Source organism: Mus caroli, unplaced genomic scaffold (assembly GCF_978045245.1).
Source record: "Mus caroli unplaced genomic scaffold, Mus_caroli_1 scaffold_11, whole genome shotgun sequence".
NCBI lineage: Eukaryota > Metazoa > Chordata > Mammalia > Rodentia > Muridae > Mus > Mus caroli.
In genome coordinates, this window is record NW_028227266.1 from 34,759,618 (window position 1) to 34,775,392 (window position 15,775).

At 48.0% G+C, this 15,775-nt stretch overlaps 2 protein-coding genes across 2 annotated transcripts; one reads left to right on the forward strand and one right to left on the reverse strand.

The window, feature by feature from the left end:
- Positions 1-368: 368 nt before the first annotated feature.
- On the forward strand, positions 369-5,218 carry Vsig2 (V-set and immunoglobulin domain containing 2). Its single transcript, XM_085828235.1, has 7 exons — positions 369-432; positions 807-1,021; positions 1,290-1,497; positions 2,317-2,475; positions 3,347-3,466; positions 3,585-3,729; positions 4,993-5,218. The coding sequence occupies exons 1-7, from the start codon at positions 369-371 to the stop codon at positions 5,123-5,125; spliced, it is 1,044 nt and encodes a 347-aa protein (XP_085684361.1). The 3' UTR covers positions 5,126-5,218.
- Positions 5,219-5,472: 254 nt separating this feature from the next.
- Nrgn (neurogranin) lies at positions 5,473-14,002 on the reverse strand. The gene is made up of 4 exons (XM_021173296.3): positions 13,760-14,002; positions 6,926-7,152; positions 6,678-6,695; positions 5,473-6,308 (listed from the first exon to the last, which is right to left on the reverse strand). The coding sequence occupies exons 1-2, from the start codon at positions 13,772-13,774 to the stop codon at positions 6,931-6,933; spliced, it is 237 nt and encodes a 78-aa protein (XP_021028955.1). The 5' UTR covers positions 13,775-14,002; the 3' UTR covers positions 5,473-6,308; positions 6,678-6,695; positions 6,926-6,930.
- Positions 14,003-15,775: the final 1,773 nt, after the last annotated feature.

Sequence of the window (15,775 nt, forward strand, 5' to 3'; positions counted from 1 at the left end):
GAGCCATCTCGCCAGCCCCAGAAGCCCTTCTCTTCTGCTAAAGATACTTTCCTTGCAAAATGCTAATTCTGAATCCTTGTCTTTAAGGTGTCCAGCACAAGCCCAGCAACTTTCCTAGGGCTGGAAAGCTTCAGAGGTTGGAGGGGGGTGAGGGGAGGAGAGGAAAGGAGAAGTTATCCCAGAATCAAGCCTGGAAGAGGGAGGAGCATTTTTCTTACCTGAGGGTGCCCGCCTCTGCCCTTGTTTGCTTTGAGATAGCCAGTCTTTCTCCAGCCTAACACAAGGCGGCTGCCCTTCGGGCTTTCCTAGACCCAACCCCTTACATCCTTCAGACCGATAGAGAACAGGACGGGGAGACAGCAGTGGCTATGGCCTGGCCCCTGGTGGGGGCTTTCCTTTGCGGGCACTTGCTGGGCTTCGTGTGCCTGAGCGGTGAGGAGAGGCTGGGTGGGCGGGATCAAGGCGAGAGCTGGGGCAGGGAAGGGCTTCCCAGGCCTGCTCAGTTCCTGCAGCTGGGAACCACTGTGCCAGGCAGGGAAGGGGGCATTGAAGAGTGGGAGGGGAAGCGAGAGGCAAGCTAATGAGCTTGGCCTCTCTCGCCATCTGAAGATTTACCATTGCAGGATCTTTTCTTGTTTCCTTTTCTGCCAACACATCCTCATACCTGGCCTAATCTTGGACCTTTTACCCACAAAAAACCGGGTTAGGCTGTGGGCTCCTCCCTCCCGGAAACCTCTCAGGAGGGAAGGGGTTGAATTGAAGAAGGGGGTTGTGCTGTGGCAAAGGAGGCCCCAGCCTTTAAACAGCCACAGTAGTGTGGGACAGACCCTCCGGATCTGTGTTGTTAGGGTCCTTGGTCCCAGGGCTAGCTGTGGAGGTGACTGTGCCCACTGAGCCACTGAGCGTGCCAAAGGGTAAGACGGCCGAGCTGAGCTGCAGTTACAAAACATCGGTGGGCGACAACTTTGCCTTGGAGTGGAGCTTTGTGCAGCCTGGGAAGCCCATCTCTGCGTCCGTGCCCGTAAGTTGAAGGCAGGGTGTCTGCTGGGTTGGCCAGGGACCAGAGGGCTCACCCAGGATTAAGTTTGGGGAGGACTTCAGCCATTTTGGTCCTACATTCTCTCTTCCTCTTCCACACAGCTCATGAGTCCCAACTCCCCTGCGCAGATGTAGTCTGGTTCAGCCACTAAATTAACTGAACCCGATGGTGTGATTGATTGATAGTACACTGTTCTGCCTTTTGCTGCTTTGCAGAAAAGGGGACTTATATGCCTTGGGCCTCTTCTCAGATTCTGTACTTCACCAATGGCCACCTGTATCCCACTGGCTCTAAAGCAGATCGGGCCATCCTTCTCCACGATCCACCAACAGGAGGACTGGCTACCCTGAAACTGACTGACCTCCGCCCTTCAGACACTGGGACCTACCTCTGCAATGTTAACAACCCACCAGATTTCTACACCAACGGGTTGGGGTTAATCAACCTTACTGTGCTAGGTAAGGCATGCTGGGGATGCACTAACCACTCTCCTATCCTGACCTGCCACCCCTACCCCACCCCCTTTAGTCTTGATATGCAGGCCAAGCACACAACTGCATTGGGAGCTTCAAGAAAAAAATGGTCTGTCACACTACAACTCCACCCCATGGTATCTCCCTTAGGGCCTAGTGTGGAGAGAGAGAGAGAGAGAGAGAGAGAGAGAGAGAGAGAGAGAGAGAGAGAGAGAGAGAGAGAGAGAGAGAGAGAGAGACTAGTCATATATGGGGTGTTGAGTCATAACATAGTTCACCAGATCCATCATTCAGGAACCTCCCACTGGTAGCTCAGATTTGGATTCTGTCCCTCCTAACGTCAGTGACAGAGAAGGGAAGTGACCATTAGAGGAACAAAGCCTACATAACTGAGTACCACATTGTGCTCAGAGCTCCCACCTCACCATTAATCAGAGCCTGTTCAAAGCTGAGTAAGATGTTTGAAAGGTGGACAAGGATGTTTATACAAAAACTAAAGGCCCAGGATGGGGTCCATGACCCATGCATTCAAATATCTGAAGGGCCTTCATGTGGGGGAGAATTTATAATTTCTCTTTATGGGCCCAGATGCCAAGAAATGAAACTGTTCCATTGACATTATATTAGCAACGTGCTTGGGCTCAGCATGAGGAAGACCTTTCCAGGATGCAGAATTCCCAGTAGTGGAAATCACTTGAGTGGTATATATAGACCACTATTTGGCAGAGGAATTGAAAAAGGAAATGTTGAACTCAGTAGGTCTGGGGTTAGAGGATTGCTGAGATCCTTCTGTGGTTTTTGCAGTGCCCCCCAGTCACCCCTTATGCAGCCAGAGTGGGCAAACCTCTGTGGGAGGTTCTGCTGCACTGGGATGCCGCTCCTCTGAGGGAGCACCCAAGCCAGTGTACAACTGGGTACGTCTCGGATCTTCTCCTACACCTCCTCCTGGTAGCATGGTTCAAGGTAAGAGTACAGGGCATTGGGAAGATTGGATTGGAGACTTAAGATCTGGTCTCTATACCCAGTTCCCCATATCTGTTATGACTAAGGCCCTTTCCTTCCTCCTTTCTTGTATTGATGCCTTCTTGTCTGTCTTCCTGCAGTGCTTGGAAAACACTTCTCAAGCTAAATGTATTCCTGGATAGCATGGAAGAGAGCAGAGAGCAGGGAACAATCTCACACTCCCTACCTGCCTACTTATTGTAGATTTGTTAAGGGTCATAAGTTTCTTCCAAACTTCCTAGGGAGGTAACTAGAGTAGCTTAGACTGGTTCACACATCGGGTGAGTTTCTTTGGAGACGAGTATATCTAGAAGGCTTAGCTCTCTTTTGTTGGTCCCCGATGCCCTGTTTCCTTGTGTAGTAACAGTCTCAGTGCACACTTTATCCAGCAAATCTCCTCCCCTAGATCATTTCCTGATGTGTTCTCTGCCTTCTGAGGCAGAAGTAGAGTTCAGGAAAGCAGTTGGCTCAGCTTTGATCCATTTTAGAGGATGAATGTTTAGTTATTAAGCCTTTTGCTGCCACCCAGGATCTGACCTCATCCAGTAAGTGTTCCACCGTCCATTATCACCTTCCTGGATATGCACTTCCTCCTCCACGAAGGCAGCAGTGTGGGGTGACAAGGGCACACAAGTTGCAGTGACTTTGGAGTTCCTCACTGCATCTTCTCAAATTACTTTCTTTCTGAGCAGGGATTCTGACTAATCAGATGAGGTTAAACCTTTCTTGGTAGTTTGTTTTAAGGACTGAATGCAGTGAGCTTTCATGGTAGTTGTATGGGCTCACTGTGAGTTGAATCCATGGTAGCACACATGTCCTTCTCACTCTCTAGATGAAGTGTCCGGCCAGCTCATTCTTACCAATCTCTCCCTGACCTCCTCTGGCACCTACCGATGTGTGGCCAGCAACCAGATGGGCAGTGCCTCCTGTGAGCTGAACCTCTCCGTGACTGGTAGGGGATGCTGGGTAGAGGCCTGGCCAAAGGCTTGGCTTGGGGGAGATTATATGACTCTATGACTATCTGAAGGTGGGCAAAACCTCCTACAACTCTGAGGTTTGTGTCTCCCTAGACTCATCTGAAGGCCGAGTAGCTGGGACTCTTATTGGGGTGCTGCTGGGAGTGCTGCTCCTGTCAGTTGCCGCATTCTGCCTCATCAGGTTCCAGAAAGAGAGGAAAAAGGAGCCCAAGGAGACCTATGGGGGTAGTGACCTTCGGTGAGCAGGAGAGCTGGGGGTGGTGCAGAGGGAAATGAAAGGGATCGGGCTCCAAGTGGATGTCTTCAGACTTCAAGCTGTTGTCATTAAAAGCCTTTCAGAGGAGGGAGTTCCTGCTTAGCCTTGGCACAGAAAGGAGAAATAGATTCATAAACTGGGATAGGGATGGCTGCTTGTCAGACTGTCACGTGTGTGTGGTACGTGTGTGTGTGTGTGGTGCGTGATATCTCAATGCATTTAAATATATATCACTTAATGCATGTAGCTATATGTCACTTACCTAATGCATTTTGGTATATATTTCTCACATAGAGGTAATTGGGGAAGGTGGAGGGTGGATACCAGGAGTTTCGTCTGTCTTAAGATTACTTATTTTGGATCGGACAAACACAAAAGCCAAAGCTCTCTTTGTTATATACTTGACAATTTCGCTGCAAGTCATGGTATCTTGCATGTAGAGATTGGTGTAATATTTCTCTTTCCTTAGACAGTGTCTCACTAGGTAGCCTTGGCTAGCCTGGAACTCTCTGTGTAGACTAAGCTGGCCTCAAACTCACAGAGATCCTTATGTTTCTGCTCCCCAAGCACCACCATACCTGATCATTTCTTGTGTGTGTGTGTGCATGTACACAAATGTACATGTGTGTATATGTTTGTACAGGTTGAGTGTGTGAGTATGTGGACAGAGGATAACTTGACCTTCCTAGGAAGGCCATCTCTCTTATTTTTACTTATTGTAGTTTATTAATATTGCGTGTTCCTACTGTGGCATGTGTGGAAGAGCATATGTTCTCTGTCACCGATGTGGAAGTAAGAGAACAACCTTTTGGAATCATTTTTCACTGAGCTGGAGCTGGCCAAGTGAGCTAGATGCCAAGTGAACCCCAGAGATTCATGACTTGTGTCTGATATATTTTATGATAATTCTTGGGGTTTGATTTAAGGTCTTCCTGCTTAGAAGTGAAGCACTTTCCCCACTGAGCCACCTCCTCAACTCCCAGGACATGTCTTAAAACGTGGTCTTCAGATGACTAGGCAAACCCACCAGTAACTTCTTTAAACACTCAGATTTAAGCCAATTTCTATGCCTCCAAAGGCAAAGTGTGTGTGTCAGTGGTGAGACTGGCCTGGATTCCCTTCATTTTAAACAAAGTTCCACAGAGGACTCTCACGACAGCAAAATTTACATGTCCCTGAGTTAGAGGATGACAGTTGCCTAAGGGATGTTTCTAGCCTCTCTGTGACTTTGCTTGTACCCTTCAGGGAGGATGCAACCGCTCCTGGGGTTTTTGAGCAAGCTTCTATGAGAGCGGATCATAGCAAAGAGCTCCTGGAGAAGTCTCCATGTGCCAGCACCGTGACCACCACCAAGTCCAAACTCTCTATGGTTGTCTGACTTCTGATCGCTGAGGGTGGTGAGCGTCCATGTTAATAATTAAAGCCTAAACCATGCTACCTCGTTCTCCTTTCTAGTGGTGAATTCCTCTTCAAAGAGTGCTATCAATAGGGGAAGGAATGAATTTGAAATCCCGGAGACGGTGCTGCATTGGGAAGTTCCGGCTGGGTCAAAGGGATAGGCTTCAACCTAGGTGTCTTTGTATCGCTCCTACTTTTATCCCACGCCTGGTCTCTGAGTTTTGGTTTGACTAAATGAGATTTGTTCTGGCTTCTGTTAGTGGCCTTATGCAAACCCTGCTCCCCCTACTTCCCATTCCCTCCCGCCCCCCACCCTGCACCCCTCTGTACACTTAGACATTCCTCTTTATTATTCATATTCCAACCCAGTATGGTAACATGCACACGCAGAGATTAAAAACCTTCCAGCCACAACCCCAGGAGCCCAACAGGGGAGAGGCTATCATGGGGCGGGGCTGCGGAAGTCTCCTCCTGCCGGAGCCTCCTGGCGCTCAGGAGGCTTTTGCATAAACAAAGGAGAGCGGGAGGGGCTGCTCTCAGGGTGCGTTCTCAAGAAAAAAAGAGGGTGACAGGCAGGTATGGGATAGGACTTCACTTTCCATTTGAGCAAGGGAAATTATCAGATAACCATGAAAACCTCCTTCCCCTCTTTCCTAGCCCCAGGTTTAGGAGGTTGAGGTTAGGCTAGGGTGGAAAGACGCAGGCGCCCCCTTTCGTTGCCCACAGAACGAAAGGACTTGGTGGTTGCTTTTTTTTCCTTTCTTTCTTTTTCTTTCTTTTTTTTTTGAGAGTATTTGGGCGACGCACTGGGCGCCCTCTGCAGTACGCGCAGCGAAGCGCACAGAGGCTGCGGAGGCAGAGCTGCATGCTGGGCGCGTGGACAGGTGGGCGTGAAGCAAAAGGACATTTTTGGGAGTATGGGGTTTGGGACGAGGGTGGGAAGAAAAGGCAAAAGGAGACCACGTTAGACTGAAGAGCTAAAAAGGGCACGGACTTGGCTACGCCACGACGAAGCCAGCCTGGGAGAGGGAGTCTCTGGGACGCGGCGGGGAGGGGGGTGGCGCTCCTGAAGCTGGCTGGTTGGTGGGAAGGAGGGGCTCACAAACACAGTAGGGAAGTCTTGTCACTGCGAAGGGGACGCGGCATCCGACTCTCCTCTGGAACTGAGGAAAGAGAAGGTCTGAGAATCTGCCTTCCGCTGGTACCATTTCCCTCTCCCTTTCGGGGAGTGTCACCCAGACCCCCTCCCTGACTCACTGAGCTGATGTGTGCCCCAGGGCAACTACGTGAGTGAGGCTCCCTGTGCTCATGACCCTCGGCCGCGCTTGTGCAGTCAAATGAGGGTGACTGTGTGTACGTGTTGGTCCGAGTGTGTCCCTGCTGCAGCCTCAGGCGTCTGGACATACCAGAGGTCTGCAAAGTTAAGTTACTTAGCCGGGAGGGATTCAGGGCTAGCAGAGAGAAGGACTAGGGAACTGGGTCATTTCTCCCACCCAGCCTACTCCCCCTACAAACTCTGCTGCTTTGGTTACCTTCTAAAACGTTCAGCTCTTCGGTCCAAGATGAGGCAGACGAGAGGAAGGGAGAAACAGGTTAGCTCTTGGCAAATCAGCATCCTTGGCCTTCTCCCACCTACTTGTCTGGGTATTCTAGGTCCCCACCCTTAACTACCTTCACCATCTTCTCCACTCCCAGCCCAACCTTAGACTTCCCCAGCCTTTTCCAAGCAGGCCTGGAAGATGAGAACCTCCCGCCTGCGAAGCACTCCAGGCAGCCTCACCTGGCCTAGTCTCCGCTGGGGCCGCCGCCCGCGCCTCCCCGGGCGCCCCCAGCTCCGCCTGGTCCCCCGGGGCCGGGTCCCTTTCGGCCACACTCTCCGCTCTTTATCTTCTTCCTCGCCATGTGGCCCCGGAAACTCGCCTGGATTTTGGCTGCAGCGGCGTTGGCTCCAGGATCATCCAGCGGGATGTCAAGAATATCGTCGTCTGGCTTGGAGCAGGCGCTCTCCTGAGGATGGGGCATATTGTTGTTTTTGTTTTAATGGGGTTGATAAAGCCCAGACACGGAGGGGATGGGGATGATAAAGACAGACTCCCAGGGAATGTGGTAAGAGTAAGATTGGGAGGACTTCAAGGATGGCGGGAGGAGTAGAGAGGGAAGCCTATGAGGATTAGCGCATCTCTTAGGCAGCCAAGAAGGTTCTGGCCCAAGTGGACACAGAAAGAAGTACATGGGAAGATGGAGAAAAGAAAGCCAGCTAGCCCCATTTGAAAGTAGCCTTTATTTTAGGGGGCTGCGGAATCGAGTCTCGAAGAGCAAAGGAAAAGCATTAGGCACTCCAGAAAGTGACCACCCTTTGCTCTCAGAAGATGCCCAGACCTTTCTTTGTACAGGATTCCTCAGGGAATGGAGATATATATATATATATATATATATATATATATATATATATATAGATATAGATATAGATATAGATATAGATATAGATATAGATATAGATATAGATCTGCTACAGAGCAGTTTTCTCCGGAGCAGAACTGCACCAGAACTCAATTCAGGAGAAGATAAACCCACCACTCCTGGAGTCAGCCAGAGGCCCAGACGTGGTCTTCCTATTGGGCTTGCTAGTTCCTACTGTCTCCCAGGTCGGACCCAAAGAACCCCAAAGAGGTAAAACAACAATAACTGAAAAGGAAACAGAAGGCAAGAAGTTCTTAGGCCAATGGCTACCATTTAAGCTTTTCCCCGTCTCGGGTGCAAGAGCTGTGCTTTTCAAATATTTTAATTCTTTCTCAACAATAAAGGTGGGTCACTCTTTTACTCTTTCTTGAGTTTACCATGATAAAACTGATAATTAAGAATGTTAAAAAAAAAAAAAAAAAAAAAAAAAAAAAAAAAAAAAAAACACTGGAGAGATGGCTCAGCGGTTAAGAGCTCTGACTGCTCATCCAGAGGTCCTGAGTTCAATTCCTAGCAACCACATGGTGGCTCACAACCATCTGTAATGGGAACCAATGCCCTCTTCTGGTGTGTCTGAAGACAGCAACAGTTTACTCACATACATAAAATAAATAATAAATAAATAAATCTTAAAAAAAACCCAAAACCTACCAGGGGTCCAAGACAGTTGTCAATAGCTGGTAGATTTGAACCTTGTTCTGTTAAGTTCTAGAGTTTTTTTTTTTTTTAATGCATAAGAAAGGAAACATGGGGGCTGGTGAGATGGCTCAGTGGGTAAGAGCACCCAACTGCTCTTCCGAAGGTCCGAAGTTCAAATCCCAGCAACCACATGGTGGCTCACAACCACACGTAATGAGATCTGATGCCCTCTTCTGGTGCATCTGAAGACAGCTACAGTGTACTTACATATATAAATAAATAAATAAATAAATCTTTTTAAAAAATTAAATAAAAAAAAGGAAAGGAAACACAACCAGCTGACCAGCTTAGCTGTATTCTTGGGAGTACTGTGTGGTCTTGGGAGGTTTTTTGAGCTTTTCCAGTCTTACAACTTCCATTTGAAAAACAAATCACGATGATAATATTCACCTCTACAGGTTTTGAAGAAGAGCAAATTGAATGGTTCCATGAAGGTTTCTGGTATACTCTAGTTGATCAGCAAACAGTAGCTATGCTATGATTGCCTTGTAAAACAATAAGGTGATGTAAAATGGTCAATTTTGTAAGTTGAAAGTGGTCTCATAACAACAGTCTTACACAGCTCATCCTAATAATGTGTTACGTACCATGATATGTTTAGCCAATGACACATCACATACATGATGGCAGTCCCCAATTATATTAATGATGGATGCTGTAGCCATTTTAGTTTACATATATATCCTGTAATGTTTCAACCATTATGAAGTTGGCTAATGTCAGACACATTTCTCAAAACATACTTCCATCATTAAGGAATGCGTGAGATCATCAAAGCCACCTCTGTTGCCCAGGGTTCCTTCCTTTCCCTTTCTTTCCCTTCCTTTCATTTACTCTTACTGCTGCTATTTTTAAGTGCTGGGAATCAAATCTGCAGCCTTGTGCATGTTTAGTAAGTGTCTACCATTGCGCTACATCCCTAGACAGAAGGCTACTTGTTTAAGGCAAGCCTTAAACTCATGTTCTTATTGCCTCTACCTACAGAATGCTGCAGGCCTATTTTCATGTTCTGTTCCTCTTCTGTTCCTCTGTCACCCTGCTCTAGGTGAATGTAGACAGGATTGAGGCCAGGTAAAGTGATAGATTTCTGAGTTTTCAGTCCTATGGAATTTTGGATTCCGAGGAATGGAGATCAGGAGTTTGAGGCCACCCTGGGCTACATAAGATCTCTCTCTCTCTCTCTCTCTCTCTCTCTCTCTCTCTCTCTCTGGTTTTTCTTGAGACAGGGTTTCTCTGTGTAGCCCTGGATGTCTTGGAACTCACTCTGTAGGCCAGGCTGGCATCGAACTCAGAAATTCGCCTGCCTCTGCCTCCCAAGTGCTGGGATTAAAGGTGTGCGCCAACACAAGATCTTCTCTCAAACACACCACCACCACCACTACCACCATCACCACCAGCCCACTACAAACAGAACAAGAACAAAGAAAGGACTTGGAAGCTGATGGTATCAATTTCAGAGGCTTACTAGGAGGACATGCTGCTATGAAGTTAGAAGGGCCTAGAAGAAGCTTCCTATGGCTTCTGGGATTTTGTCCTTATTTTTTGACCAAGAAAAGCTTACTGTTTTCACGGTCTCTCTCTTCTTACGTGAGGTGACCAAGATCTCACAATGTAAGTTAGCTTTCCTTCTGCCTCGTCCTGGCCATCAGCTAGTTGTCAGATATGGGCAGGGTATGAGTGAGGATTCAGTCATCTGTCTCTAACAGGTTTGCCCTAGGGGCATAGTTCTTAAATTTATTTATTTATTTTTGAGTCAAGGATTCATCATGAAGCCCTGGGTGATATTGAACTTGCTATGTAGGCCAGGTTGGGCTTGAAGTTCCCACAGTTCTCCTGCCTCTACCTCTGGAGTGTTGGGAATACAGGTGTGGCCTACCATGCCCAGCCTGTCAGCATAGCTTTCTACTCCAGAAGGCCAAAGCAAAGTTTACAAAAGACTCCCCCTCGTCATGATTCCCCAGCTACCCTCCTTTCCTGGGCCTCAGAGTTCCTTCATTTGTGCTCAAGGTGCATCTCAATGGATTTAAACACAGTTTCAGGGAGTTGCCAAGAGAGTGTGGACAGATAGGCCCCAAACACCCCCTGTCTTCTTGTCTTTCTTAGTTAGCTCTGTAGCTCTCTCTGACATCTTATACTTCACATAAAATACAGATCAACCCCTTTGGGTTTTCTGATTCTCCCAGTGCAATTCTCTCTTAGAGGTTGCGGTGGTTTGGGTAGTTGGTATTTTTCTCCAGCCACCCTAAGACCTGACCTCTTCACCACCCACCACAGGTGATCCAGAGTATGAAACCTGGCAAGAGAAGTAGAGCCACCCCCAACACAGCCTAGCAGAAGGCTCTACTGCTCTTCCCTTGACTCTGCCCCCTGCCCCCCCCAGCTGATTTCTTAGGATGGGCTGCTCATGGCTGCCCATAGGCAGAACTGGAGGCAAATGGGTTAGAAATCTGGGAGAAGATCATTGGTTTTGGTGCTTGGGCAGCTGCCTCTCTTAAAGCCAAGACTGATGGTTGTCTGTATTGAGGGGTTCTGAATGAGCTGGGGTCACCTGGGAGTGGGAGAATGTACTTGCCAAAAAAAAAAAAAAAAAAGGAGGAGCCATGGATGGCCACATTCCTTTGCCTCGGAGACTCTCATTTTCTTCAGGGCCAAGCAGAACTTAGCTCAGGTGAATTGTATCCTTCAGCTCCCCAAATCCGAACAGCTTTAAGAACTATGCCTGTCGGCTGCCCCTTATATATCAGGCCCTGTGCCAAGTACCTGGGACATTTTATGCCATGGAATCTCCATTTTAGAAGTCAAGAAACAACCTCAGAGACATTTTATAACTCCCCCAGGTTGCATAGCAAACCAACAGTGAAATGGTCCTCTTCAGAATTTGTACTTTTACCCCCGGCCTCAGGGCGGGTGGTTACTTCCACACTGTTAGCTGGTACACAGTCAACGAGACTACAAAGGAGAAAGGAGTGGGCTATCAAAACAAGATTTCTTTTCCTTTTCCTATTAGACGAAGGCAGGAAAGTCATGTACATTTGCGATGTCAATCAGACACTGGAACATCGAATAATAGCTCCTTTAAAAACATCCCCTTGAAAAAGAACACTGATCTGTTTTCTTCTTCCTCATTTCTCTCTAAGCTTGCTTACCAAGGGGGAAAAGAACAAGTAAGGCACAGCTAGATTCTTCCCAAACATCAGGTAGGAGGTAGGATGGTCATGGAAGAGAACCCCAGAGCAAAAAGATGAGGAAAGCATACTGTTCTCTCTACAGCACAGGGATGCCTGGTAGCAGCCCTGCCCTCTTCCAGTCCTCCACCCTTTTTTGCCCCCCCCCCTTTTCCTTCTTTCTACCTCCTTCCAACTCCACAGAATGAGACTGATGCTGAATATTATCTGGCCCTTTGGTCCAGTGGACTTGGGACATAAAAAACAGAGACTGTGTCAGGGCCCAGTGGAGGAGGTGCCCCTGGACCCTGGACATTCAATACCTCTGGTAGTCCCTCTTCCTCTAGGGGACACTGATTTCAAACACATCAACCACACCCTCAGCCATTATCTATCAGTATTAGTTATCTGTGGTGTAGCTATCTACTTGCCATGCACCAATGGCTTCCTGGGTATTTTTATAAGCACTAGCCAGGAGAGACAAGGTTGGAGGCCTAAGCCCCACATCCCACCCTTTTCATCCTTCTCAGGCTTCCTAGAGTCTTCACCCATTCATGTCTTCCCTGCTGGCATGTCTCCCGATTCCTTTCCCCATCCTTCTTGGCTTCTCAGCCTTTTCTTTCTTGCCTAGCAGTTACCGTCCTCCCCTGTTGACTCATATCTCATAATCTGCCATCTATCTATCTATTTATTTATTTTTTTACTTAATGGAACATTGCTGGGGATGAGGGGCTCTTCCTCAATTGAGACTGAAGACCCACACCTTTCCTTTCCCAGCCAAAAAGTGATTCTTGGGCTCAGTGTGTAGCTCAGAAGCAGAGTACATATTTAGCAGGCATAAAGTCCAGAGTTCAACCCCCAGCACCAAAAATAAGTAAGTAAATAAGCAAATAAGCAAACAAACTGTTCCCTGGAGAATAGCAAACCGCTTCCTTGGAAGAAGCCCTGGATAGTGTTCTTCAAAGGGCGGAACTGTATGTGATTGGCATGCTTCTTTATATATATATATATATATATATATATATATATATATATATATATATATTCTGGTCTATACATTTACTGCTATGAGTATTTATGGTAATGAAAATCAGTATGCTTCAAAGAGGGATTGGAGGGCAGTCTTTTGAGAGGACAGGGCTCCACACTTGTCAAAGGTGCCTACTTGGGGGACAAAAAAAATCACATTTCTAAGCCCCATTTGTACAACTGTAAAAGACCTACCTACCTGGGGTGATCAGGCACACTGGCAGCTGTTATTTATTTAACAAGAGTTAAAATGTCAGCAATGGCTTGCCCCTAAGTTCTCACTGCGTCCTGGCCACTGGACATCTGGATGTGTCACCTCTCAAAGATATGGGCTATTCCTCCCTTCCAAACTTATTTATTTTGCCCATTGTAGGAGAAAGGTGGGGTTCCTGCTGCCGTTAAGTAACCTCTGGAGTTTTTAGCCAGAGTGACAGAAAAAAAAAAAAACACTAGGAATTTGGAGTCGTCTTTTTCCGTAGATCGGAGGCTAAGAATAAGCAAACACATTTTATATAGGTATGGGTCACTCAACTCCTTTAGCCAGCTAGGAGACAGGACCAGTGCTGGATGCCTTCATACAAGAGCCCTTAACAAGATCTGCTTTGGCGTTAGGCACTTGCAGCATCCAGTTTCCGTGTAGGCGCTGACAGACACTTCCTTCCCTTGCCCACAGGGCCCTCTCACGGTCACTCACCCAGCACCTTCCAAAGGAGAAGGTTTTGGGGGCTGGACCAGCTCCACCTCAGAACCACACTGACTAGGCTCTTTGCTGCCCATCACCACCAAGACCAGGGTGGTTTCTCCCCGACTTCGCCACATAAGGGCTTAGACGATCATTTGAGGGTCGTGAAGATCTTGCCACAGTCCGCGACAGCAGCAGTGGGATAGGAAATCGTTTGGGGGCCAAAAATTACCAAGGGAAAGGACTAGCACACCAGCAACTTTCCTGTGTCTCCGTGGGGGGAAGTTCCACCTCTCGTCTAAGCAGCAGCTTTCCTGCATGAAAGCTCTGCTCAGATCCAGATACAACCTAGATTGTCTGGCCCATGGGCGCTCAGACGCCCCCGCGAGCTGGGGAGCATTTTCCCCAGGGCTTGGCTCAGATCAGGCAGGCGCCTTCCATCATCCAATACAATATCTCAGCACCATTCTTTCCCACATTGCTCCTAGGTCTTCCGCACCCACTTCCATCCCTCACTCACCCCCAGGGTTTCTCGTGTGCCCCTTGCCCCAGACGACGCTGAGTTCAAGTATGGACTTACCGTGCAGCAGTCCATTGCCGGTGTTGAGGGTCCTTGGCTGGGGTGGAGCCTGGCGCAGAGCGGGGGTGGGTTTGTACGATGCTGGGTGGCAGCTCAGGGGCTGTGGGGCACTCCCCGACCAGCGCAGAATCCTTGCAGAACCAGTCTCTCTCCTCTTGGGTCCGGTCTCCCGCGCTCCGCAACTCTTGCGAATGTAACCTGAGCCCTGCGGCCTCGAAGCCAATCAGGAGACACTTTCTGCAGGGTGGGCGGGGAGAACTGAAGCGAGGACCACTCCTTCTCTCGACTCTCTCCGCCTCGCTCGCTTTGGTGCTCCAACCTCTCCACCTACACACTTCCATCCATTCCTCCTACACACCCCATCTCCCAAATTCAACCCCCCACCCCCTCCGGCTTTCTAAGTCGCAGACTGCCAGGCAGATGTACGTCGGAGTAAGCACAAGGCCTCCAACATCCAGGGCACAAATACACATCTGGGTGCAGCACGCCCTACCGCCCATAGATAGAAAACCTCGAACCTCACCCACCTCCCTGTACTTTCACATTCTAGAGTCCCAAACATTACTCCCTCTATTTCCCCTCTCTGCAAAGAGGTGCCCTCCTCACTCTAGCTACAGAGAAACCTGATGATAGACAACCTACATGATGGGCACATAGTGACATAGACGCTCCAAGCCTCATGCATCCATACATACTCCCAGACGGGGTGGTGTGGCTATCTTCCCACATACAGGCACTGCAGACACAATAGGCAAAAACAACTACACAGGGCCGTGTCCCACACCCTGTGAAGCACAGGTAAACTGTAGACCTCCTGTTCGTTAGCACATAGACAAAAATACCTGCATTCTCACTGCTGGCAATGTCTGCACTGTTTTCTTTTTAAAATTTTTAGCAAGAACACTGTATTGTCACTGTATTCTACATATTAATTGGTTTCATAGTGACCTACTTGTGCTCTTTAAACCATGTTCATCTGGTTACCCTCTTTTGCCCCTTCCCACTCCTGATAACCCCTATTCTTTCCACAAGTATCCCTTTTATTGCCATATCTTTTTTTGGAGGGGGGGGGAAGAGAAGGAACCCATTGAATTTTGTTAGTGTTGTTTACAGGAGCATGGGCAAGGGCTTCTTTACAGCATTATAGGCATTGCACTAGTGACTATACCTCTAAAGTAAATGTCTATCCCTACCTCACCAAGTATTAATTGTATGTAAATCTTCAGGGTGGGGTGGGACCTCATAAGCCCCCCCCCCCTCTTTCCATGATAGAGTGTTGATGGGCCCACTCTTGTGGAGATCTTGTGCAGGTGATCCAGCTGTTGTTAACTCAATAGCCAAGTCATGACTGGAAATCATCATTCCATACCTCACCTCCCTTCTTCTGGTTCTTAAATTCTTCCTACCCCTTCTTCCATGATGTTTCCTGAGCCGTGGAAGTATTGGTATATATGTGTCCTCTCTATGACTTGACATCCAGTAGCCTCTATTTCTCAGTATTTTGACTAGTTCTAAGTGTCTTCCATCATTACCGACCAAGTATCTACTTTGTATCTATCCATGACCTGTGATCTATCTGTCTACTTATCTATCTATCTATCCTTCCATCCATCTGCACCAAATAAAATCACGTACACTCAGCACCCACTTTGAATGTATTTATATCCTGGTACAGACTTATCACACCCACCCATCCCACTCCTCACACTAGACTTCCTAACCTTTTGATTCACCGCTTCAAAATAAGACAAAAGTTAGCCACCCTCACACTTGCTCTTTGGAAGAAAATGGATGCTGTCAACCCAAGCAGTGTTGGGGTTATCACTGGTTTTGGCCCTTTGAGCCCATGCTGGGGCAGGATGTGGTTTAAAGAGAGGCTGGGAAGCAGAGATATGGAAAGGAACATCTGGGGTATGCAGCTTGACCTTTTTGTGGTCTCTAAACCTCCTAGCCTGTCAATGTAGTATAGCTGACTGTGTCACATGATACATCCTAGCCTGTCAGGGTAGTATAGCT

Bases quoted from the DNA above. Each gene is read 5' to 3' on its own strand.
- Vsig2 (XM_085828235.1), top strand. From the start codon at position 369: ATGGCCTGGCCCCTGGTGGGGGCTTTCCTTTGCGGGCACTTGCTGGGC. The intron at 433-806 runs GTGAGGAGAGGC...GCCTTTAAACAG, and splicing joins GGGCTTCGTGTGCCTGAGCG to CCACAGTAGTGTGGGACAGA. The intron at 3,730-4,992 runs GTGAGCAGGAGA...TGTACCCTTCAG, and splicing joins TATGGGGGTAGTGACCTTCG to GGAGGATGCAACCGCTCCTG.